Source organism: Crinia signifera, chromosome 9, assembly GCF_055691185.1.
Source record: "Crinia signifera chromosome 9, ASM5569118v1, whole genome shotgun sequence".
Classification (NCBI taxonomy): domain Eukaryota; kingdom Metazoa; phylum Chordata; class Amphibia; order Anura; family Myobatrachidae; genus Crinia; species Crinia signifera.
In genome coordinates this window covers 93,911,666-93,939,020 of record NC_139225.1, presented here as the reverse complement: position 1 = coordinate 93,939,020, position 27,355 = coordinate 93,911,666, and the positions used below count along the sequence as shown (strand labels likewise).

At 45.6% G+C, this 27,355-nt stretch overlaps 1 protein-coding gene across 1 annotated transcript; it reads right to left on the bottom strand.

Moving 5' to 3' along the window:
- Positions 1 to 7,621: 7,621 nt before the first annotated feature.
- LOC146036890 (indolethylamine N-methyltransferase-like) lies at positions 7,622 to 12,656 on the bottom strand. Its single transcript, XM_083160739.1, has 3 exons — positions 12,509 to 12,656; positions 9,371 to 9,578; positions 7,622 to 8,319 (listed from the first exon to the last, which is right to left on the bottom strand). Exons 1-3 carry the CDS (start codon positions 12,654 to 12,656, stop codon positions 7,890 to 7,892), a joined length of 786 nt encoding a protein of 261 aa, XP_083016865.1. The 3' UTR covers positions 7,622 to 7,889.
- Between the last annotated feature and the right edge of the window lie 14,699 nt (positions 12,657 to 27,355).

The following is a 27,355-nucleotide window of genomic DNA, read 5'->3' as shown; positions in this document are numbered from 1 at the left end:
AAGAAAGATGCTGAATCAGCCTGAACTTTCCCTTAACTTTTTTGGGAACCACCCCAATAGGGGACAAAATTAGTCCCTCAACTGGTGGTGTTGAAAACTGGCCTGCCATGCGACCTAGTTTTACCTCGGCTTCAACTTTTTGTGATATTATGTCAGGATGTTCCATGGCGGAGCGTAAGTTTCCCTTACTTCCCGTACTAATTGGAGCGGAAACAGGTAATTGAAAACCTTCTGAAAATCCGGACTGCAAAAATCTTGCTCCATCTTTGTCCGGATACCGTTCCAGCCATGGTAACATCCTGACCAATATTATTGGAGTTGGGGCTCTATCCAACGACAGGTGCCGCTGGGCCGCGGCTTTGTTTTGTCGTGGACTGAGCCCCACCTCCCCCTCCAGTTGGTGGTTTAGTGCAATCCTTGATTGCGTGTGGACCTCCGCATCTGATACAAAGGTGCCGAAAACGACACCGATTTCCCAAGCTGCATTGCCCATTATTAAATGAGTAGCACCTACCATGGCCATGCTTCGTATTACTTCCCTTATTAATATTATTGTAAGGCCTACTCCCATACTGTCTTACCCACCCCTTATTTTCTGGAGCCCTAATAGGTGTAGCTGATTCGGCAACCTCTCCGTATAACTCTACGTCTTTTTTACCAAAATCGTACACCTCCCGGCCATGCTGCTTCCTCCTAAACTCTTCGTCATAGACCCGCCATCCGGGTCCGACGTAAGAGGTGTAGAGTTTATGAATAAGGAACTGGTATCTCACCAGGTTCACACACTCATCTGGATGTGTCTCTAAATAACAGGCCGCAAAAATAAGTATGCCTCTCACCCAATTATTATAAGTACGAAAGGCATCCTCGCTAGCGGGTCCTTTCTTCCTTGCGGCTAGGAGGGCCCGCCTATCTTTGCTTGTTAAAGCAAAGATATCTACATATCGCCCTTTTCTGATCCTATCCCTAGCCCTAGGACGCAAACCCCGCTTAACAGCGGTGTTTGCGCATTGCACCGCATCGGACTCGACCGATACGTTAGAGGATCCTGAGCTATGGGACCTATATTCTCTACGCCTTTTCCGCCTTCGTCTCCTCGCGACGCCGTCCGAAGATGACTTATCCTCGGAAGACGTCGATGCCAATGAGGAATCAGAGGTTTTCTTTCTGCGCCGTCTCTTACGAGACTTTGCAGATCTTTTCCGCTTAGCTTTCTTTTCTACCGATGAATCCTCTGACCCCCCACTGTTAGACCCTGCATTATCATCCTCTGACCAGTCAGGATCATTCGTGGACTCACCAGTATCAGATGATGCCGCCCTCCGTCTTCTACGTTCACTTCCTCCTCGACTTGACGAATGTCCTTCCATGGCTTGTTTCGCGGAATCTTGACCTGTCAATAGAGGTTCGTTAACAACCCCCATCACAGTTGGGACATTCGGCGATACCCTTTCAGCAGAGGAAACAACATTTCCCCCTTGTGCCGCAGTAATAGACGGAGCTATCGCTTTGGCTATGAGGTCAGATACTGACTCCAAAGTTGCCGAAGGGGCAGTTTCCCCCTGCCCACCTGTCCCGGTGGTTAACAGAGGAGCCACTGCCGACACCACCGCTGCGCATATAGATGTAAGCGCCGATGTGTCTAATGACACGGTGTTACCTTCTGTGTTTCTCCCTGCAACCGCGTCCGCATATGAGCGACCCGGTTGCGTCCTGGCCCCTTGTGGTGCCATATTGGTCTCCCTTGCCTTCTCCGCGACCAACCTTCTCCTCGCTGTCCGTCTAGATCTGGCATTAGATTTTCTAACCCCCTCTACCGGATTCATTTCTGAATCACTTTGCTGGTCCCCTTCACTAACCCCATCTTCTTCGTTTGAACCAGCAAAGGGGGCTTGCTCTTGCGCCCCGGATTCGCTGCTCTGCGAATCCACTTCATCTGATTCACCGCATGAGGTTACGGATTCAGCCGAATCCTCGCTATTATCCTGCCACGTAGCTACGGCCGATTTAAACATTGCGAATTCGGCTTCAGTTAGCTTATGCCTCATGTCCTCAATAAATTGTCCTTTGGGGTTGCTAACATAACTAATACCACCAGATGGCGCTGCTCTATCATTTATATTCTTCCCTTGTCTCTGAGACCTCCTGCCATTATCTCTTCTAACAGCAGAGGGCGCTCCAGGCATAGAAGTGCCTGCAACACAGTCTGCACTGTGGTACGTATCACCTCTATTCTCTCTTCCCCTGACATGCCTCCCATTACCCTCAGTGCTTATCTGCACAGGGCCACCTTTACTATGACTAGGGCGCGCTGCCCTTCCTTTTTTGGCCTTATGTCCTTTTTTAACTAAGGGTGGGGGACCGGAGTGACACTCGGCCCCCGCACCCCTCATTTCAACTGATGAGGCGGCAGCGTCAAGCCTAGTGCCTGCGCTCCGCCTGGTAACCCGGCCAGCTGCTGTAATAGCAGTGAGGGAAGCAGGCTCTGTTGCCTGCGTCCCCGCTGCCCTCCCCCTTTCGCCCACCGGAGCGGGCCTAGCTCTCCGCCCGCCCCCGGAGCTTCGCGCGGCAGGAGGTGCATCCGCACTCCTGCGCTGCGCATACCCTGCTCTCCCCCTCCGCCGCCCGCCGGCGCTACTACCCGGGCGGGCGAATCAGGTACTTGCGGCCTACCCCGCTGGCGTCCGCCCGAGCGCCGCGGCCGGACGGCTCCATCCCCCTGCATCTTCCTCGCCGCCCACCCGCTTGAGTACTGCGGGCGGGCGGCGTAGCCACAGCCCGCGGCACCCCTGCAGGGGCGACTATATGTGTATTATTCATGGGAGCTGCAGCAGCCGCCCCAGCCCCCCCAGCCCCCCCAGCCCCCCCAGCCCCCCCTCCACGCGACGGTGATGGGGATAAGCCCCTCTCCTCACCGCGGACGGGAGGCCTGTTTCGGGGCCTAACCACTACACTGCCAGCATATCTGGTGGGAGCCCCCACAGATCTTTTAGGCCTGGCAGACATATAGATAGGACAGAAAGGAATTAGAAGAGGGAGAAAAGTTTATTAAAGCTAGCAAAAGAATAAGAAATTAAAGAAGAGATATAGCAGAAAAGATATATATTGTCAATAGCAATTGAATATAAGAAATTCTCTGTACTCAACAGTCCTCTCCAACGTTTCCTGAAGCAAGAGGCAGAATCTTCTGGAAGCAAGAACATCACCCCATCAATCTCCACCTCTGACCTCAACCAGCCTATCCTGAACCGTCATTCAAATCAGCCAACCCGTCAATCAAGATAAGCCGAACCCCCGGGCCCAGATCAAGTGTGTGAGCTAAGGATTCCTGCCAATAGCCAGGTGAGTTTATGCTGTTTTCAGCCAGACAAGCTGGCTTCTACAGTCTTATCATCACAAAGGACTTCTCTTACCGCAAGAGATGTCCTTTGTGATTTTCTTCAACCAAATGCCGTCATACTTTGGAACAGTGGCAGAATGCAAGAAAAAGCAATGCTTGATGCATCCCATACATAAACTGGATTGTTTTCATCAACTAATTGGACATTTTGGAGTACTATATGGAGCCTATTAATATTTATAGCTCATTGCTCGGACAGTCCAAGTAGGTCTACCTTACACCATACCACAGCTTTAAACGTTCACTGAAAACCCCACTGTTCATCAAAGCTTTGTTCACCCTTTTACCTCGGCCATCTCTGCCTCGCTTACTTCTTGCCCTCAGGTCCCCACTCACATGCTCACGTCTCATGTAATCTGTCTGTCTCACCTCTCCCCTAGATAGTTCCTAGGAGCAGGTTCATCCTCAATACTGCCCTCCCAGCCTTCTTCTCTAGCACTTCAGTTACAACATTTCCCAACCCAGTGGCCATTTTGTCCCCTAATACTTCTCAATCATAGCCTTTTGCTTCTTCCAGCGATTCTACCCAGTTTCACCGTCACTATTGGAAACAGATTTCACACTTCACCGATTACTCCTTCGCTCACCTTGCTTCCCAGCTGTATTGTGTACTGATTATGGTGCTAATTGTTCCTTGTGCTCTGTTTATGTTTTGGTTACAGTAATTTCATACCCTCCAACTGTACCGAATTTGCCGGTACAGTACCGTTTTTTAACAGTCTGTACCGGCAAATTGCAGTTGTACCGAATGTACCGCTTTTTCAGCGGTCACATTCGTTGCATAATGTAGCTAACCTTTATCTTTTCCCCGGCTCCGTGGGCTGCCTGGATCAACAGACTGCGCCGGCTGAGCTATCCCCTATACTCCCCCTGTTTACCCCGTTCCCAATAGTACAATGCGCGGGCCGGTGACGTGCGCCATGACGTCACGCGCCGGCAACGCGCACCTGCCACTCGTGGGAAAGGCGCGAATCAACTGCATCGCTGACTGAGTGAGGGGTACGGTGGCCAGCCCCGGCGCTCACCGGACACAAACTGTGGGGGATCATCTTGCACGGCCGCCAGCGATATCATCGGAGGTCGGAGTCAGCTGCCAGCACACACTGTAAGTGAAGTGCAGCAAGTGTGGCTCTGGCTGTAACTTTCCCCGGCTCCGTGTTTTGACGAGTGACTCTTCTAAAATCGTGGTGTGATGCATGACCTGCTGCAGCTCATGTCACATGTTGGTTTGGTGGGTTGCTGGCATATTAAATAAGTATATTTAATATACTTATTTATTAAATGTATATTAAATATACTTATTTAATATGCCAACAGCCCACCAAACCAACATGTGACATGAGCTCTGGTGCTGGGCAGGGTGCTCAGCCAGGCTGCACACAAACTTTACTATTGTAAGTATAGGAAAGGAGGCTTTACCACGCCCCCTTTCCCAGTGGACACGCCCCCTTTCCCGGTGGATACGCCCCCTTTCCTATTGCGTACCGAATTCTTCCCCTAAGATGTTGGAGGGTATGTAATTTAAGATTTTGTTACCCTGTGCTGTCCTACTGTATACATCAGGATACAAGGGCCAGATCTGAGCGAGGGACAGGGGTCAGTGATGGAGGGAGTGAGGGACAGGGGACACCAAAGGCATAAATGTGCATATTTGTCTACCATGCAAATGCCTACATTAATTAGTGGAATCTCATTTCAAATATTTTTTGTGCAGATATCAACAGTTAATTAGCATTTGTTAAATCCCCCCCATGCTGACATGCTGACATAATTGGCCACCAATGTTTTTTTCTGCTGTACAAAGGAGAATGCCATCTCAATGGCTGTTCAACTAGTGCAGCAGTACAGGGCCACCATGCCATACAGGGAGCTCTGGGCCCTGGAACTCCAGACTCCATTTCACCTGGCTTTAAACTGCCACAGAACCTGTGTAATTAACATGTGTCCGGAATTAAAGGGATGAGTTGGTCACCCTAGCTTTTGGCATGTCTATGGTGACATAGCGCAGAACTACTCTACAGTGGTTCCCTAATGATAGATCAATTTTACAGATGTTATTTTGATTTTCTGAGGCTTGGGGGCTCATGAAGCTTATTGTACTTGCTTTAGATACTACAGTCTAGGGACATAACCTATGGGGCAATACAAGAGTGAAGGAATATGGCACAATACAATATGGGGCATAATAAATAGGTAACTACAGTTGGCAAATTAACTGGGGAACTACTGTAAAGGCATATTATTCAGTAAGGTACAGTACTATTGGTCGGGGGACACACACACATCATTAAGTGACACTATTGTGGGAACATATCATTAACTTGGGCACTACTGGTAGGATCATTTAATTTACAGAGACAATACTGTGCATGCATTTTAACTGACGCTACTGTATAATTAACTAGAGCACAACTGTGTGTGTGTGTGTGTGTGTGTGTGTGTGTGTGTGTGTGGTGGTGGGGGGGGGGTGTAAGAGGGGCACCACTGTGGGGGTATATTATTAACTGCAGCAATACTGTGGGTACATATTATTAGCGAGCGCACTACTATGGGGGAATACTATTAAATGAGGGGGTAAGCTAATACACCTTGCACAGGATCCTAGTAGATGTAGAGCCAGTCCTATAGGTGAAACAAGAAAACCCCCATATAAGCTGTACAGTATATATGATATTTTTCACACGTGGGGATATTTATTTAAGGATCAAAAAGGTATATAATTTCTATAGAACACAATATACAAATTTAAATGACCATAATATAGGAAACAGTTTTTTATTTGTTAGGGAGGGCTGCTATGAAATAAACAAGCATACAACCCAAAATAGTTCACTCACATGAAAGCAACTTTAATCTCAGTTATAATTTAGCTGTAGAGGCCAACAAATCACAATAACATTAAAGCAGAATATAAGGGGTGCATTTACTAAAATAGGAGTTCTATTGAAGATGTTGGCCATAGTAACCAATCAGATTCTACAGATGGAGCCGGCCTGGTCTTTGCAGGGGATGGCGGCGGAATCGCCAGTCGCCATCCCACGCCAGCCGCCATCTGATCTGCGAAAGGGGACGCGCGTGCACGAGATGTACGCGCGTCCCCTTCCGACGGCGCTTCCCCCGGGTCCCCACCGGCTTGAGACGGACAGGGTTCCCGTCGCCCCGCCGCCCGGAAACTGAGACGCTCGTGCGTGTGAGACGCACGCGCGTCTCAGTCAGATGGATCACCAGTGGAGACAATCTGGCGATTCGCCAGCAAGAGGGAACCTGGCTCCATCTGTATCTATTCTGTTCTAGAAGGTGCTAAATAAATAAGTAGAATCTGATTGGTTTTGTATAGGCAACATCCCATATTCAATAGAACTCCCATCTTACTAAATTTACCCCTAAGCATCTTGTGTCATACAGAAAGCAGTCAAAGGAATATATTTATTTACTTCATTTATGGAAGATACCATTTCATGCAGGGGGTGGGGCATGTTCTATGAGAGTGTATTTCCTTTTAATTCTTCAGCAGAGGTCATGAATACAATTATTAATTGGAGATAGTTACTAAAATAGAAACAATGATGCATAGGGCTTCATATAATAGCCTACGACATACCTCCAGACTGTTAGGATGGCCTAGGAGGAACACTAGAGGGCGTGGCCTAGCAGAAAGGGGGTGTGGTCTATACTTGCGATGCTCCCACGAGGCCACACATCTATTCACGTGTGACAAGGGGTACTCCCAACTCCCCCCCCCCCCCCCCGTGTGTGCTGCGGGACACTGACGGACCCAGGAGGGATTTGGGAACGTCCCCAACAAAACGGAACGTTCCCGTGGAAAGCGGGACAGTTGGGAGGTATGGCCTACGAGTTGCTGGAGGTAAGAGACTTTGTGCGAGTCAGCTTGTATCTTTAAAGCAGCAATCATTTAAAAGGCAATTGCTGATTTAAAAATACAAACATTCTATCATCTGGGCAACTTGTAGGCTATTACATTTGATGGCAGATACAGTGGCGTAACACTTCACAGATAGGGGGACCTGGGGATACTTACCCCTAAAGCCTCACTTAACTCGGCTTTGTGAGTGAAAGGGCCCCTTTCAAGGCATGGTACCCAGCAGCAGAAGCCTCCATTGTCTCCCAGACTTCTGCCGCTGGGTAGATACTAGATAAGAAACAGTTGGCCCACCTAATCTGCCCATGTACATGCACACACTTATACATGGGTGGTTTTATTTGTTGGGAGCCAATTAGCCTGCCAGTATATGTTTTGAATTGTGGGAGGAAACTGAATTACCCGGAGGAAGCACAAACAATCACAGAAAGATTATACAAACTCCAAACAGTTACGGCCATGGTGGGATTCGAACCTCAATGCTGTAAGGCAGTAATGCTGAAAATGTCACTATAGTTATATCATGAACACAGCATATATTTCAAGCGAAAAACATCAACAGGAACTGTATACAGCTCTGCTGAAATTTAAATCTCCCAATTTTCAATTTTAGACCTCTCTTTCCTTCCGAGCAAGGATGAAAAGCAAATGGTCATAATCCACAATATTCGAATCTACTGTTTTACTCCATAAATTCACCTTCTCAATGACAAATCCAGCATTAATCACTGACTCTCGTACAAAAGCTTCATCCACTGTGAGGATAAAGTGTTTGTGCTCTCCCACTCTATAGAAAGTCATGTTCAGCGGAGCAAACAGTAGCAGATGGCCACCGATTTTAAGCCGTGATGTGAAACTTTTTACATTCCTCTGATAATCTTCCTTAGTTTTACTAATTACATTCAATATATAGAGAGTGATAACACAGTCAGCCATGGGTACAAGTGTGGGATCTATACTTCTATTTTTAAAGATATCCCATTTAATAACATTTTTAATCACTCTTCTCAGTTTTTCTTCTTGTTCCTGCCATCCATCTCTGAAATAAAAAAGAGGCATTTAACATTATCTACACATATCATGGATCCCATACAGATGAACTTGGTAAATAAGTATCGTATATACTTGAGTATAAGCTGACCCGAATATAAACCGAGGCACCTAATTTTACCACAAAAAACTGGGAAATCTTATTGAGTATAAGTCTAGGGCGGGAAATGCAGCAGCTACTGGTAAATTTCAAAAATAAAAATAGATACCAATAAAATTACATAAATTGTGGCATCAGTAGGTTAAATGTTTTTGAATATTTATTTCAAAGAAAAACAGTAAACTAGCTCTGTAAGTGGAAAATAGGGTCAACAAAAACAATATGGTATCAACAATAACTTTGAAAGTAAAAAAAACAGCTCAATCATCAACCAAGCTAAAACACAAGAGTTAAAATCCTTCAAAACTGGATTCCGGTGGCCAATCATATTTTGGGCCAGATGCACTAAGCTTCAAAAAGTGATAAAATGGAGAGTGATAAACAGCCAGCCAAACAGATCTGCCATGCTACAGGCTGTGTTTGAAAAATGTCAGGAGCTGATTGGCTGTTGTCAATCACTGTCCATTTGATCACTTTTTGAAGCTTAAAGCATATGGCCCATTAAGAGTGAAGTCCACGTAGAGAGCATTTTGTCTCTCCTAGAATGAATCATGTTTGGAGGTATGTACAATGAATATACACCCCCCTTTCCGCAGGTCCCCTGGGGTTTGTATGTTCTTTCCATGTTTCTGTGGGATCTCTGCCTGTGCTCTGGCTTCCTGCCTAAGCACCAAAACATAATGGCAAAAGGAAATAACTGCTGATAAATCTATACAGAGGTAAAGGAATACAGATTTTAGGTTAAAGTTGGGCACATACTAAATCATGTAACCTACTCTGGCTTGTGATTACATTATTGTTACTGAAAATAGCACCTCATTATCCGCACTTTGTATAAAGGGTTTATTTTTAATGACTCATCTATATGCAAAATGTGTCCTCTTACCTAAAGTATATATATAACTATCATTAACATATACATGAAAATGAACTTTTATACCTATTGCCTTGAAGCTCACAAACTTTTTTGGAAGCATATGACCAGTCAGTGGCATCTTCATCCTTATCCAGCCATTGCCTGAAGTGTTTGATATTGGCATCTGTGAATTCCATCACGTAGATCTCCTTGAAAATATTACTGGCAGATAAGAGCTGGAAGATTACTGCCCCAACACTAATATCAACTAATGTTTCTCCTGTCACTTGTCCTGTAGCAAAGAGACACGACAGTCCATTTTGAATGAAATAGCATATTCATGTACCTGCATATCGTAGCGGTGTGATTAAGCAATTTATAAGGACTAATCAAAAGTGATGTCAAACTTTGCACTTACTTGCCTATTTTACCGAAATGGCCCAGGAAGCTCACAGAAATCTTGTCCGCCTCCCAGCTCCCCGGATAGATGGACAATTCCTCCACAATGGTCACAGCCTACCAGGAACCCCTCATCAGCATATCACATCATTGCGGCCCTGCCCCTCCCTCCCCCACTGTGAAATGCCAGTAATACTGGTCATTATTCTTACTCCTCCCGGTGTCAAACAGGACACTGGCATGCATTAAAAGGGGAATGGATTCAAGTTATGGGCACCGCACCTTAAAAAGGACATACATTAATTGGAACAGGTACAGAGAAGGGCGACTAAACTAGTAAAAGGTCTCTAATCACTAGAATACAAAGATAGGTTAACCAGACTGAATATGTTTTCACTGGGGAAATGGAGGTTGAGAGAAGACATGATTAGTATGTTCAAATACAGGATTGGGAATCATATGGAACTGGGAGATGATGTACTGAGGCTCGAGGAAAAGAGGATTCTTCACCATTAGAGCAGTAAAATTCTGAAACTCATTGCCGGTGGGGGTGATTACAGCAACTACTGTTAATTAATTTAAATAAAAACTGTATGCTTTTTTTTACCACTAAGGGAACCCTATAGATATTACTTATTCAAGTCAGGAGTAACAAGTTAAATAGATTGAACTCGATGGACTAACGTATTTTTTCAGCCTTAATTACTATGTTACTATGAGTGGTGTCCCTGCATAGCAGAGAGAAATTACCTGGAAAATGGCCACCATGCCATTTCCGAGTGATTTGCATATGTGCATTGGAGATGTCCCTGGGAACAAGGCACAGACGCCATGTTCCTGGAGACCTGCACATGCGCAGTAGACTCTGAAATAATGCCAGAGTGTACTTGCTGCCAGGGAGGAAGGAGGCTGCAACAGAGGCTGCACGTCGGCCCTCTCCTCTCTTTAAACACCCCTGAGGAGCTTACTATCAACCCTAATTACTTGTCACATTCTAATGATCTCTTTCTATTTTACCCGTATTCCTATTCTGTGCTCACTATACAGGTATTATGAGTAAGGATCATTTACAGGTTACAATGGCTGGGCCCAACATTGGCAATACACCAATATTGAAGTAATAAATGCCCCTTGTTATCTTGGCCTTTAATGAATGTGCTATTTAAAAGGAAAAGCAGTATTTATATATAAGTGATCCTATTCTGTTCGGGTGCCGGACGGCTCCCCGACAGTCGGGATTCCGACAGTCATTACTCCGACGTCCGAATCCCGACTGCTCCCTCGTGGGGGTCCACGACCCCCATAGAGGGAGAATACAATAGGTGCCGAGCGCAGCTCGCCACCGTGCCTGCAGCGTGGCCAGCGCAGCGAGCCCGCAAGGGACTTCATTGCGCTCCTCACGCTGTGCAGTTGGGATTCCGACGTCTGACTAATGACTGTCGGAATCCAGACTGTCGGGTAATTATACCACACCCTTCTGTTCTACATTTATTTCTAAACTCATCCTGTGCTGCCCATGTGATCATACATCACAATTATTATGTACAGGCTATCTACACTGCACAACATTATACTGTATGTGCTTCATATAGTGGCATATTTATAATGGGTCCATTGTTTAATACGTACTTTAAAAGTCCATTGTGGGCGGCAAGAGCACAGGAAAAATGGAGCAGCGGTCATTTCTCCAGCAATCTGGGCATGTGCAAAGGAGTCTATGCGCTCTAGTGCTCAGACACCACGATGCTGCACTGCTCCCGACAGAAAGGATGGGGCCCAGCCAGAGGAGGCTGAACATGGGCTTCCTCATCTCTTAAAACGCCTGTGGTTTCATACATGATTCAAAATGCTGAAATAAATTCTAATCAATAGTTTTGATGCACTATAATATTCAATAAAACAGATAAAATGTCTCAATAGTTAATCATTGCAGGATGTTCTTTCTATATGGTTTTTCTATATGGTAGTCAGTGGCAAACACAGGATTTTTAGAAGGGGGGTTTCCAAATGTAACCCAAAATCTCCCACTCTGTAGGGCATTGAAGTACAAGCGTCTGGGGAATGGTAACAGCCCTGAAAATTGGTCTTTTTATACAATAGATACTGCATGGAATACAGTATTAATATTTAAAAGTACATATGGTCTATAGCAGGCTTTCCCAACCAAGGTCCTCAAGGCACACCAACAGTGCAGGTTTTGTTGATATCCAGGCTTGAGCACAGGTGACTTAATTAGTACCTGAGTGATTCTGATTAAACCATCTGTGCTGAAGCCTGGATATCACTAAAACCTGCACTGTTGGTGTGCCTTGAGGACCGTGGTTGGGAAAGCCTGGTCTATAGTATAGGCTGTATCAAACATCTCTAGATAAGATAAGTGGTCAGGAAAAGGTTAAACATATCATAATAAATAAATATGGCAAGGCTCCTGTCTCTTCCTCCTGGCAGCTACTCTCTGGTCCATTGCAATGTTTGAGGGCTCAGATCCACACATACAGTAAATGTGGTAGAAGAAGCTGGTACGCTGGGCATGTGCAGCAGCTTTGCTCTGCCCCTTACACATCATGGTGTGGTGCCAGCTCTATTGATCATATTATATACCAGTGCTATTGTTGTCATAATTTAAGGCACTTGCCAAGAGGAGGGGGGTTTCTGTGCAACCAGAACCCCCCCCCCCCCCCCCCCGCGCTTGTCTATAGTAGTTACATTCAATGTTTAGAATTGATTTCTTATACAGTATCTTAATTTCTGCTAAAAAGTTGGATCATGATTAATTATTCACTTTTAACTTTTATACAATTTAACTGTATTTTATATACAGACCTGAAGAAAACAGTTCATGCAATATATTCAAAACTTGGCCTGCGCATTCCTCTATTATATCGATTTTTCCATGAGAAAAGTGAGTTTCAACAAAATCTTTGGCCTTGAAATCTCCATCATGATAATGCTTATGGGGGCTGCAAGCCATTCTCGTTACTATGAGCTCTGTGCTGAGGTCTGAGTTCTCGGGTTCCTTCTTATAGCTATCAGCATAAGTCTTTCATGACCCACTGCATTCATGCACCATTCAAATCATCTTATCTAAAATAACGACTCGGACAACTGAAATGTGGTGAATGGGGTCGTCTTTTTATTTTCTGAAAGAGGGCGGCCTATTTGATCTAATTTAATATTTAAATTTAATATTTAAATTTAACTATCTATGGTGGCGAGGTCAGAACAGCTTAAACTAAAGATTTCTTGGGCCGACTGCCCAAAAGAACAAGAACTGGCCTCCTGCCTACATCCCTGTCCTTAAAATAAAATTTAAAAATAAAGTTCGGGCCACCTGCCTGAACTATCTAAATATTCCCCATCAGGTCACAACTCAACTAAAGCGACATAAAGGGCCCACCTGGTACGGTGATGCCCCTGAAGGAAAAACTGTTGCCATGCTAAAGTCACTTTCTCCAAAGGAGTTGCCCCTCAAGGGAATGAATCTCAAAAGGTGTTAAATACACAAATTAACCTAGCCACCGTTCTGAGACCGGCCTCTCCACAAAAGACGACAACTATAACTGAAAACCAAATAAATACCTCCCTCTAGGGCGGGCGGGCGGGCAACGTTTGAAATCAAAGAGGCAGAATATTCTAGAATCTCCCATAATCCTAACCTTAAACACGCCCATAACAACTCCTAACCAATAATAGCCTGCTGTGTAACATCCAATCCGCTTTCAGAAAAAACAAAGCCACCCCATCACTTGTTGCCGAGGGCTTCTGGAATACATTTTATGCATGGGCCATAAAACTTATGTCACTTCATGCACACAAGGTGCACTCCATGATCTTAAGTCTTTCATGACCCACTGCATTCATGCACCATTCAAATCATCTTATCTAAAATAACGACTCGGACAACTGAAATGTGGTGAATGGGGTCGTCTTTTTATTTTCTGAAAGAGGGCGGCCTATTTGATCTAATTTAATATTTAAATTTAATATTTAAATTTAACTATCTATGGTGGCGAGGTCAGAACAGCTTAAACTAAAGATTTCTTGGGCCGACTGCCCAAAAGAACAAGAACTGGCCTCCTGCCTACATCCCTGTCCTTAAAATAAAATTTAAAAATAAAGTTCGGGCCACCTGCCTGAACTATCTAAATATTCCCCATCAGGTCACAACTCAACTAAAGCGACATAAAGGGCCCACCTGGTACGGTGATGCCCCTGAAGGAAAAACTGTTGCCATGCTAAAGTCACTTTCTCCAAAGGAGTTGCCCCTCAAGGGAATGAATCTCAAAAGGTGTTAAATACACAAATTAACCTAGCCACCGTTCTGAGACCGGCCACCTGCCGAGATCTCCTGATCCGGCACCGCCACCATAGACTAAACTACATACCTCTCAAACCCTCTAAAATATCCCTAAGAAACAAGGCCATACCCTCTTCCGAAAGGTGTACTCCGTCACTCCTGTACAACCTCTGATCGCGGAAGGTGATACCCGCATGCGGAATCGAGTATCCGCCGTGTTGACAGACTGCTCGACCCACTACTGAGTTCACCCTCCGTCTAACCAGATCAATTGCCCCAGGATTAAGAGCACCTCTCCAATTCTGCCTAGGGATAATATTGGACCAAAAAACTCTACAAAAGGGGAAACGCTGCAAAATATCCAATAGCTCATTCTTTATTTCAAATCTAACTTCCAGACAGGTTCTGGACGTCAAATCGTTCCCCCCTAAATGCACAATTAAAAATAATGGAAACCCAAACCTCTCAACTGCCTCTTCAAATGTCTGTCTGAATTGCGAAAAGCGCAACCCACGATGCCCTAGCCATCTGAACAAATTAAGTTCTGGATATTGGGAATAATCCAGAACATTTGGGGAAACCGATAACCAATAAACAAAGGAATGACCCAACAACCATATACATTGCGGGTCAATCCTCATGCCTGAAAAAAGAATATTTAGAAAGATTAGTATGAGTTGTGAATCAGATTAATTAGATTTAAAGTATCACCTGACATTGGGCTTTGATTGAAAACCTAACATTGGCTGGGGGGGGGGGGGGGGGATTTGGGTCGCCCCAATTTGACTTGAGGCAAAAAACACACCCACCAGCCGGCAGAAGCCGTAATTAAAACCGATGGCAATAAAAAATTCCTCAAGGCCCCCCAAACACTAAAGCGTGTTTGAGCGAGCGGCTAATCCTCAAAGGGGGCGCACTGCCAGATCAAGGCCTGATGTAACGTCGAAACGCACCAGACCTCCATCTACCCAGTGCCCGAATAGATCTATCGGACCAACCCGCCGCAGCGGCAGCCGAGGCGGCGCCGATACGAAAAGAGTGTGTCCCATACATCTCCGGTGAAAGACCCAGGTGCAGTATACCCCGTTTCAAAACCGCATTGAATTGATAGCGAGTCAGGGGAGACCCATCCTGGTGAATGAGCCAACCCCCAGGCACGTCAGGACGCAAGGACGAATAAGCCCCTGCCACGGCCAACGGACAGATCCGCCGATCCGCACAGGATCCCATTCGCACCCAACGCCCCCTGCCAACTATATCGGTCTTGGACCGTTGTATCCTGCACCATAACCCGTCGAGGGCAACGACGACATGGTTTGTCAGCATAGGCGAGGCCGATGACCGAGAAGATGCCACCAGCTCACCTACCCTGAACGCCCCATGAAAGGCCATGACGAAAGCCATGGCGAACAGTTTGGCCTCATACAGAGAGGAGCAAACTGTTTTAAGGGCCCGGACCAGCCTTCCCAACAAACGGCCGTCAATTGGCCGCCGCCTGTCGGGAATGGGTGGTTGTAATCTAGACCAACCCTTGAGCATTCTGTGCAGGAAAAAGGACTTCATAATGTCCTTTTTCCCTTTTAAACGCAGAAAGTAAGAGATGCCTGCTAAGGCCTTACCCACTGCGCCGCGAGACTTCCCGGTCACATAAAAACGCCACGCAAAGGCAAGAATTAATGATTTTAAAGTCTTACCTCTGTTGCCCCTTTCCATAAGGAAATGGCTCCAAGTCTGCCAAGCCGACAAATATGCGGCAAACGTAGCCGGCGCCAGAGAGCTATGTGCTAGCCCCTCCATTCCGGGTGTATAACCTGCCATACATAAGAAGGGCAAATGTCACCCGTTAAACTTGCATTTGGTGCCAGACGTCTAAAACGCTGCCATTCAAAACGGGAAAGGGCATCGGCTATCTCATTGTGTACCCCGGGGACATGCCTGGCTCTCAACGTTATGTTGTTAACCAGGCACGTCAGCACAATCTGCCCAATGACTCTGAGGACTTCTAAGGAAGTGGATTTTTGTCTGTTAATAGCGTAAACAACCCCTAGGTTGTCACACCAAAAAACCACTTCCTTATTTTTTAAGACATCATGCCACAGCTCGAGGGCGACCATTATGGGAAACACTTCTAATAGAAGCATGTTCCTTGTGAATCCTTTCTCAACCCAGCAAGCAGGCCAGGCTTCTGAACACCACCTACCGGCAAAGAAAGCACCAAAACCAGTGGCGCCCGCTGCGTCGGTATATAGTTCCAGAATAGAGTTAGCAATGGGTGACTCCTGCCATATACAAATTCCATTAAATTGGGACAAAAAGGAATCCCAAATAACCAGATCCCGACGTATTTCGCTGTTGAGCCTAAGGAAATGATGAGGCCTCCTAATCCCCACGGTAGCCCTTTCTAATTTTCGCATGAAAATCCTACCCATGGGTATTACCCGGCAAGCGAAGTTAAACACACCCAATAATGATTGAGTCTGTTTAAGCGTCAGTTTACCCGCTGCGAGGCCAAACAAGATTTCCTCATGTAACCGGTTAATCTTGTCTCTTGGGAGCCTACATTGTCCCTGTATGGTGTCTACTTCGATCCCTAAAAAGGTTAACACTGTAGTTGGGCCCTCGGTCTTATCCTCCGCTATTGGTACCCCAAACGACTTAAAAAGCGTCTGAGTACACTCTAATAGGGCCAAACATCTATCAGAGTTTGGTGGACCAACTAACAGAAAATCATCTAGGTAATGCGTTATTCCGGACTCTCCAGAAACCCCATGCAAACACCATTGCAAAAAGGTGCTGAATCGCTCGAAATAAGCGCAGGAAATGGAACACCCCATGGGAAGGCATCTATCAAAATAATACCCGTCATCTAATTTAAAACCCATAAATTTAAAAGCTGACGGGTGCAGAGGCAATAACCTAAATGCTGACTCAACATCTATCTTGCAAAGCAAAGCCCCTTTTTCAAATGACTTCACTAATGCCATGGCTTCCTCAAAAGATTGATAAACCACCCTACATAATTCCTCAGGGATGGCATCATTCACTGATGCACCCCTTGGGCTGGATAGATGCTGAATCAGCCTAAATTTACCCTCTACCTTTTTAGGAACTACTCCTACTGGGGAAAGGATCATACCCTGAATAGGAGGCTCTTTAAAAGGACCAACCATCCGGCCTAAATTCACTTCGGCATTAACCTTCTCCTTAACAATTAAAGGAAACTGATATGCCGAACGCAAATTCTTCACAGACCCTTGATTAATGTTACCCGAGATTGGCAAGGGGAACCCCTCTGAGAATCCATTTTTAACGAATTCTGCCTCATCTCTAAAGGGGTACCTCTCCAACCACGGCAACATGGCCTGCAGCCGGACAGGAGATGGAGCTCTAAGCGTGATTTGGCTCCGCTGGACCGCGGTTTTGCCTGCTGCCTGAGGCTCCACCCTGCCCCTGCGCTGGTTTACTACAGTCTTTAATGGGATGACCGCCTCCACACCTAATACAGGAATGCCGAAAACGGCACTTCTGGCCCAGGTTACAAACGTTGTTATTGTAGGCGAAGCATTTCCCATGACCTACTCTTTTAGCACTGCCCCCTGTCCCTTGGCCCCCTTGCTTCCTATTCCAAGGTTTTGAGGAAGCCTCACCTATAGGCACAGCCGAATTTGTGACCTCAACATAAAGCTCAATGTCTTTTCTGCCAAAGTCACAAATATCTTTCCCATGCTGTTTACGCCGGAATTCTTCATCATACGTGCGCCATCCATAGCCGCGGTATGACGTGTATAAGTTATGAATCAGATACTGATACCGTATCAAACTCATATACTCATCCGGCCTAGACTCCATATAACAGGCCGCGAAGACTAGCATTCCCCGCACCCAGTTATTATAAGTCATAAGTGCCTCCTCACTTTCAGTGCCCTTCTTTCTTGCTGCAATAAGCGCCTTCTGGCTTTTGCTAGTAAGGGCAAATATGTTAACATATTTGCCCTTCCTAATTCTATCCCGCATCCTTGGACGCAAACCCCGCATTACTGCGGTGTTTGCGCACTGGACTGAATCGGATTCAACCGTAACTATTGAATCCTCACTCGGGGATCGCCTCGTACGCCTCCTCTTCCTCCTGGATCTCCTCACCCCGTCATCCGAGGAGGAGGGTGACTCAGAGGAAGTGGAGGCCAACGAACTGTCCGAGTGCCTGCGTCCGCGCTTCCTACCTGACCGCTTACCGCGCTTGCCCTTCTTGCGCCTCCCCCCTCCTGACGAGCTAGTTCCCTCGGAGTTAGAGTTACCCGTCCCAGACCCGCCTGAGTTAACCCAATCAGGGTCGGAAGGCAGCTCACCACCAGAATGCGACGATCCTCCCGTCCTGCTGCCATCACCTCGTCGGCGTCCCCTTGCTGCCTGGTCCATGACTTCCGAAGTGCCTGCTACTCCGGGCACAGAAGGGACATTTGTCTCATCATTCAAGTCATGCCCAACATCAGGTCCTGCCGACATATTGCTGGTGGCACCCAGGACAGAGGAAAGGGCCGGCACCATGGCCTGTGTCAGTGCTGCAGCGTCTACTGAACGCTGACCGCCAACACCCTGACCACCTGGACCGGTGGTTAACAGGGGCACTATGGCGGATACCACTGCTGCACAGATCTCGGATACCGAAGCCGCGTTCCCAGAGGGGGCACCCCCCCCACGCACCACCTCTGCATAAGTACGGTGGGACCCATGACGCTTACCCCTGCCTCCGGTCGGAACCAGTGCCACAACATCTTGTTCCTCCAAGGACCCAGAGGATGAACCTCCATCCCCTGAACCCTCAGCAGGCACATCAAAATGCAGTGCCCTCCTGTTCCTCCTCCTTGCTCTGGCATTGACTCCAACCTGAGCATAATCTAAAACCTCATCATACTGCTGGGGAGTTATATACATCTCCCCAGCATCTACTAAGGTACCACTAGGGGGCAGCCCTGCACGGCCTCTGCCACGCGCAGGCCTACCCCCTCTAGCTGAAGCAGGGCGCCTGGGCTGTCCCTGACGCCCTGTGCTGCCATCAGGAATACTGGGGTTAATAACCCTTGCAGCGGGTGCCCCTCGCTGCTGCTGCCCAGCACCCGACACCGCCGCTGACCCCTGACCCCCGCCAGCCCGACGCGAGCGTATAGCGCCGGGCTGACGGTACAGGGATTCCTCCGCCGCCTGAGCCCGGCTTCTCCCCCTACCCGGCGCTTCAGAACTATTGCGCAGCCCGCGAGCTGCACTAGCCGCGGGCTGCCGAGCTCCTGTACGACCCCCGCGAGCTGGCTGAGCACCAGCCGCGGGCGTCACACTCCTACCACGGCGCCCGCGAGCAGGTCCCTCAACGGCGGGCGCCATTATTGTACGCCCGTCAGCAGACCTCCTGTCTGCCTCAGGGCCTGTCTCCCTCCGCCGCCCGCGCGCTGACTGGGCACCAGCCGCGGGCGACTCCAACCTCCCACGGCGCCCGCGAGTTGATCTCGCCGCAACCGTGGGCGCCATTACCAACTGCCCGTCAGCAGACAAAAAGTCTGCCTCGGGGCCCGCCTGTCGCCGCCCGCGCGCTGACTGGGCATCAGCCGCGGGTGAACGCAGCCTTCTAGCCCCTGCAAGCGGTGTAGGAGAGCCTGACAGGCCTCTCACCGCGTCTCTGCCGGGCGGACGGGTGCGCACTCGAGAAGGGACAGAAGCAGGACCAGGTCCTGCTTGTTCCCTAACCCTTGCCCGCCCTCTCGCCCCTGAGGTAGATGGCACCCCTGCTCCCTGGAGGAAGCGAGCAGGGACCCCAGCATCCCTCCTTGGTCTGGCAGACATCTCCACAAAGGCAATGAAAACAAGGGAAAAGATAGAAAGTTATGAAGGAGATGACAGAAAGATAGAGTAAGAGAGGTAAATTACACAGATGTAAATAAGAATAAAAGAAATGGAGTATAGATATAGATAAAGATGGTGAAAAACAGTGATATATAGCCTCTGAATTCAACACAGTACTTATCAGTCCAACGTTTGAAATCAAAGAGGCAGAATATTCTAGAATCTCCCATAATCCTAACCTTAAACACGCCCATAACAACTCCTAACCAATAATAGCCTGCTGTATAACATCCAATCCGCTTTCAGAAAAAACAAAGCCACCCCATCACTTGTTGCCGAGGGCTTCTGGAATACATTTTATGCATGGGCCATAAAACTTATGTCACTTCATGCACACAAGGTGCACTCCATGATCTGGTAACGTGTGACTCTCCTGACTACAAATATTGAAATTGGATGATATAATCTTCATCGATCCCATGATATGTGCTCATGAGGGTACATATTTATTTTGTTTTGGGCTATTTGAGTACAATACGAAATACAGATAATAGAAAACAATCTCATGTGTGTTTGGAATAGGGAGATAAATATGCTTCTGCTCCTAATCTGCAAAAACCACCTCTGAACCAACAATTTAGGGCAGTATTCAATGAGAATTTTGACGATGTGCAGCGAATCCTGTTTAGGATTCGCTGCACATTCGCCACTGCCCGCCATGTTCCGGAGCCTCGCCGGCTCCAGTATTCAACGAGTCAGGGGCTCACTGCCCCTGACCGGTGAATTTTAACTCCTGCGGCGATGCCGCAGGGAGCCTGAGGACGGCGGCAGGCAGGGAGATGGAAGTCTCCCTGCCTGCCCCAGGGGGGGAGGTGGGCTCCCGGGAGCCAGGCAGCACAGGCTGCCCCCCGGGATAGCCAACAGGGGACCGGGTATTCACTACACCCGATCGTGCATATGTAATGATCGGGTGCAGTGAATATATGAATATCTAATGAGCGGCTCGGCTCCCGGCCCCCTGCTTTTTTTTTTTTTTTTTTTTATTAAATATATATTCATGTGCTTACAGCACATGAATAAAAATAGCATGCCCCTCCTCAGAATAAAATTCCTGATTTTTTTACACCAAATGTAAAAAACAAAACACTTTATTTTAAAAGTTCACATTCCACTTCACCATAAAAAGATAGTGATTGCTACTCGGTGAATCATGGCGATAAAAACCTTAAAATGTATTCGCCATCTGGTCATTGAATAGGGTGATTCACCGTTTTAGTAAAAAAATCGCTGTACAGCACGAAAATAGCACAAAATCGCCATAAAACATGGCGAATCAGCCTCATTGAATACTGCCCTTAGTTTAGTGAGTACAAACTGCCATCTTGATGTACAAACTCATGTGATGTCCCCTTATTCCCGGAGTAGTTGTGTAAACGTTGACATAAAAAAAAAATCATCAACCCTTTTGCATGTTTGTACAGTAAATGACTGTTACAGCTGGGAGAAGCTAAAGCTCCATACCCACTGGGTGATTTTGCCCAGCTTGTATGCTGACCGGTGATGGGAAAAATCATTGGTCTGAAAAACGCGTAGTGCATACACACTGAGCGTTTTTGCCTGTTTTAGCGATCCCGCGGCTGGACGACTTTCCTGAGCAGGACACTATGGAAAGCCACCCACCCTGTTGTTCATCTGCTGATAATACCAGCAGATGAGTGGCCAGGCCAGCAATGATGCGGTAGCACGCATCAGTTCAAAAGACAGCAAATGATAGATGATTACAAGGCAACTAATTTTTTTCCAATGGAATTTCTCCACTGGTAAGAAGCTCAGTTATTTCTGTGCAGTTGTTCAAGGTTATATTTCCTTCCAGAAATCCCCAATAAATATGTTCCGGACAATTTGTAATGCCCAGAATCAAAGACATTTTTACAGAAGAATTGCAATCACAACATGCACATAAAACAGTGAAGTGAATCAAGTGATAAGAAGTCTTTTTTCTATTGTTTTAATCCAAGGAAGAATCTTCTTCTGATTAAATCGCTGCACCCAGATAGCAGAGAAACTAGTTAAGGAAATGGAGTTCTCCGCACGTTCTTCCTTTAATCTGCACCATTGTCTAAGTGCATTCTTTCCTGGACCTGATGTTTTCATCCAAGGCAACCATCTTTGAAACGCATATTGCTGCTATATTAGCCAGCACAAACGGAGGTTGACGGCTCGCTGTCTTTGGACCACACGCGGGCAGCCCATCATTAGGCGATGGTTGTGACTTGCAGCAGACAGCTAGAGCCGCACTCAAGCCCTGGTCTCCATTGCCGCTAATCGACACTACCCATGGGGGTTGGTGACTCGTGGACACCGGTATCCTCCACAGGTGGCCCGTCATAAGGCGGTGGCTGAAGCTTACGGTGATCTGCTGAAGCAGCAACTAGACCACCTCAACTGGTTGATCTGCATCGTATTCCGGCTACTACATATATAAAGGTCCCCCCTTAAGGCGTTCTCACCAATTCATCAGGAACAACTGTTCTGCAGTTGCATTCTACAGCTAATAAATCAATCGTGGGTGAGAACCACGTCATATTACAACAGGTAATTGGACATTCTATTAGAGGTCTAATTGAGCACATATTTGGACACCATCAACTCTTTATTATAAGTGCATTATTGATTATATATAATTGTTATATGTTAATGTTTTTAATAATGTTACATTATCTCAAATTTAAAAATGATAATTAACCGATCAGTTTTCTGGCGTTCTCTTATATATTTATATACTTATATTAATTTCCAGATTGCTATTGGGAGAAGACGGATTTTTTTCTTACATTCTTACATATAATTAATCTTTAATTTTAATTTTTCTTTGGTTGTTTTTATGTTTTTTTTCTGTGCACCTGTTTTTTTCTATTAATTTGTTTGCCGCATACTTTCCCCATTTGAATCCATGAAATGTCCCAATCATACCCCTCACATCCTTTGTGTTTTATCTATAAATTGGTTATTGACAATCTCTTTTCTACCATGCCTAAGTTTATAAGTAATTGCGAGTCAGATATTCAGGGCCTGATTGAGGATATTGACTGGTAGTAAATATTTAGCATATTTAGGTCGACATGGATGGAAGGTCGACACAAGCATTAGGTCGACATGTGTTTTTCTTTTTCTTTTTTTTAAACCGACATGTGCTCACAGGCAGTATTTCATGCCCTGCCATCAACTAGGGCATGATTGGAGACTAGAATAGTGTGCCCAAAGCACAGCGAGCACAGCGAGGGGACACGGTACACCGATACAGTGTCCATGTCGACCATGTCGACATTCGGAACAAAGAAAAAGTGCATGTCGACCTAGCCATTGTCGACCTAATGCTGGTGTCGACCTTCCATCCATGTGGATCTTAGGCACGTCGACCTATTTCAGGTGTCGACCTAAGCAATATTGACCTTCAGTGGTCGACCCAATGCATGTTTGGTCAACCCAATGACCCATAACCAAATATATATCAAAAATGACAACTTTCAAATACAAAACCATAGGAAGAAAGTCAGTGGTAATAATGCCCTTTAAAAAAAAAAAAAAAAAAAAAGGAACCACTACAAACAGTGGCTGAAAAAAACTCCAAGATGCCAATTTAGAAAGATCTGCAGAAATTGCTAAAAAAAAAAAAAAAAAAAAAAACAACTTTCATATAGAGTGCGAAATAATGAAGAAAAAATTTATAGAAAAGGGATACGATGATCAGGAATTACAAATACAAATTGAAGAAAATGTAAAAGTGAATAGAGATACTACGGTTCAATACAAACAAAAGACAAAAATGGACTATTAACAGTACAGTAGAAATGCAAACAATTTTTTTTAAAGAAATACTGAAGAAGCTTTGGCATGTGCTGGCCCTCGACAAACAACTTACAAAGTTCCTCCCCCCCCAAAAAAAATCTATAAGGAAACCTAAAACGAGTACAAAACGCTTCATACCATTAGGAAACTAATTACAACAAAGAGAGCCAAAAGATATTGCTATTGCCTAAACTGCATGGCATGTAAATCACAAAAAAAAATCAAGCCAGACCCATAGGAAATTTCAGGGAAACAAATATACATTAAGGGACTACTTTTCATGTGAAACAGAACGGTTAATTTTCCTCCTAGAATGTCCCTGCAGAAGAAAAGGAAAAGAAAAGGGGAAAAAAAAGAGAACATATTTACAATATCAAACAAGTTATAGGGCCAGATTCAAATGTCAAATGTCAACGCCCGATCTCCCGTCTAAAGTGACGGAAGATAGTTGGATGATTTTTAATGGATGATTTTTATTGTGCTTCTCGCGTCCATTATCGACAGATTTAGGCACGTAAGGCAGCTAAAACCAACCAAACTAATGGGCGCAACAAGAAAAGCCCAATTTGCGTGCCCAAACGAGTGACTTTTCTTGACATTTAGCTCACCACCACCATGGGTAGCAAGCTAAAATGACGCGCCCGTTGGCAGAAACATTTGAAATTGTCAGCAGGCGCGCATGGATGCAACCATTTTAATTTCAACAAAATTTTAACAAAAATCCATCAAGTCTGAAATTTATTGGAATACAAAAAGAAGAAAAAAAACTGGAGAAGAAATTCACTAATGTCCTTTATAAAAAAAAAAACACAATGGATTTACTACTTAAAAAAATGTACAACCATCTGGACTAAACATAGATATTAACTGAAAAAGTTTTTTTTATAATTTTATTTCATTTTTCCACATATACATTGTAACAAATGCAATACCTTACCTAAGCCATCACAAGGTTGCCACTTTTTATATGACTATTTCCTGAAACAAGTTTCCATTTTTAGAGAAAAAAACAAATACAGTTTATTAACAAAGCTTTTAATATAATATAAATAAAGGAACTAAGCAACAGGGCCGGCGCCACCACTAGGCAGCTCAAGGCATTTGCCTAGGGCGCCCGCACCTGGAGGGCGGCAGTTCGCCCCTCACCCCCAGCATGTGCATATAGCTGGCGGCGTCGGCGTCCCTGCAGTGCTGGAGCGGGCAGGGGTGTCCCTGTGGTGCTGTCACTGTGTATAAAGCTGCTGCTGGCGGCAGCGGCGGGGTCCCTGCAGTGAATAGAGAATAACTAGCGCTATGCGGCAGCGCAGGAAGTGCTTCTGGGTTTGAAAACACTTTCCGCATGCTGATTGGCTGAGATTCGGCAAATCAGCGTGCGGCAAGTGTTTTCAAAATCAGAAGCGCTTCCCACGCCGCCGCATAGCGCTAGTTATTCTCTATTCACTGCAGGGACCCCACCATCGCCAGCAGCTTTATACACAGTGACAGCGCCGCAGGTACCCCTGCGGCACGGACACCCCTGCCCGCTCCAGCACTGCACGGACGCAGACGCCGCCAGTTTTATAATACAGTTACCACCCCCCCCACCCCCCGGGCACCGGGGCGCCCCCACCCCGACCCTGCTAAGCAAACAGCTAGCACCCATGATTAAGGGTCTTATTCAGACCTGATCACATGACAAATGTGTTCTCAAAATGGTCAAAACCATGTGAACTGCAGGTGGGGCAAATATTATATGTGCAGAGAGAGTTAGATTTAGGCAAGTTATTTTGTTTCTGTGCAGGTTAAACACTGACTGCTCACCCAAATCTAAAGGTGTGTACACACGGGGGTGATATGCCGTGAGATGCGAGTCCCGACGCGATCAGATCTGCACTATATAGTGTTGCCTGCTCTCTCTATCTGGCTGCCGATATGCGCTCACACGGGAGCACGGACTCGCAAGCCCTAAAAATGCATGCGATATGGCTTCCGATGTTCCCTATATCGGGAACATCGGAAGCCAAATCTAACCATCTGTACACACTATAACTCTGTGCATGTTACAATTGTCTCACCTGCAGTGGGGTTTTGCCCATTGACACCTATGTTAGATGGCACAAAATGAACATGTGAGAAGGAATAAATATACACTATGTGAATAAAGAAATACAAATACTTGTCTTTTTGTTTGTGAGTGGTGGTTTTAACTTTTTAGAAATGCTGTAGGGCATCTTTTGTAACTCACATGATGATAATTGTGATGAAATAAAGTAGTTGCACTATATTACTGATCTGTATTTTATTGGAGACCTCACGCATATGCAGTGGTGATTTTCAAAAGTGACATCTAGTGGATGAACATAAGCTTTACAATCACTGGCAATGCCATATGCCACACTAGTCACGTAGCGCATTGCTTTGCCACCTTGCCACACGCTGCAGTGCATCTTAATTAGCAATCCATTTGCCACAGGTAGTATACAGATGAGCCTGGTTACATCACAATTACAGACCGTATGTGCATAACATATAGGGGGAGATTCTCTAAGTGAAAAATGCGGTAAAAACCCCGTTATCTGGGTTTTTACCGCTTTTTGGGATGCTGTAAGCATCCCCCGCCGGGTTACCGCAAAAAATCTGGCAATGCCCCATAGAAGCCAATGGGCTTCTACCGCAACCCTCCTGGGGGGGGCCATTCGGGGCGGGCTTGGTGTCCTATGGTAGGTACATAGATGACATGTTTTTTGTTTGGCAAGGGGGACACTTAGAAGCACTCAAATTTATTGATTATTTGAATCACAACACTTTTGGTTTGAAATTCACTCACACTATTAATTTGAAGCACATTACTTTTTTGGATATCGCTCTCCATATTGATGATAACAACAAAATCGTCACATCCACGTTTATAAAAGAAGTGGATTGTAGTCGATATTTAAATTATAGGAGTTGCCATCATCGCCCCTGGGTGAATAATATCCCAAAAAGCCAATTGTTGAGGATCAAGAGAAACTGTTCCGACCCCCTGTTTTTCGAAAAGCAAGCAGATGATTTAATTTTATCCTTTCTGGATCAGGGATATCCGTTCGAGGTCCTAAATTCTGCTCTGGAAGAGGTTAAGAAAATTGATGGAGACTCTTTACTTATAGCTTCAACTGATAAAACTATGAACACCCCAGATGTTACTTATGACAATAGCCAAGACTTTAATTTTAAACCATTATTTATCTCTAAATTTAATTCTCACTCTTTAGAAATAAAGAAGATTATTAACAAAAATTATAAAATCTTGAAAACTGATAGACACCTTGCTCCAGTTTTAGAAGATAAACCAAAAATAGTGTTTAAGAAAAATCTTAACCTTAAAAATGCATTGGCTCCGAGTCATTTCAAACAAACATCAGAGTCCTCTAAAATTACAACACATACTGTAGGCTGCCACAAATGTGGCAGAAACAGATGTATAACTTGTAAATTCTTGATAGACAAAAGTAAACAATTTACATCCTCTGCTAAACAGTCAACTCATAGGATCAATAGTTTTTTGAACTGTAACTCGTCGTATGTGATCTATCTGATCACTTGCGACTGTGGTTTACAGTATGTAGGCCGAACCACCCGCTCTTTAAACATTAGGTTCCTTGAGCATAGAAGAAATGTGATTAACCAAGTAAAAACACATAGCATTTCTAGACATGTTAAAGAGAAACATC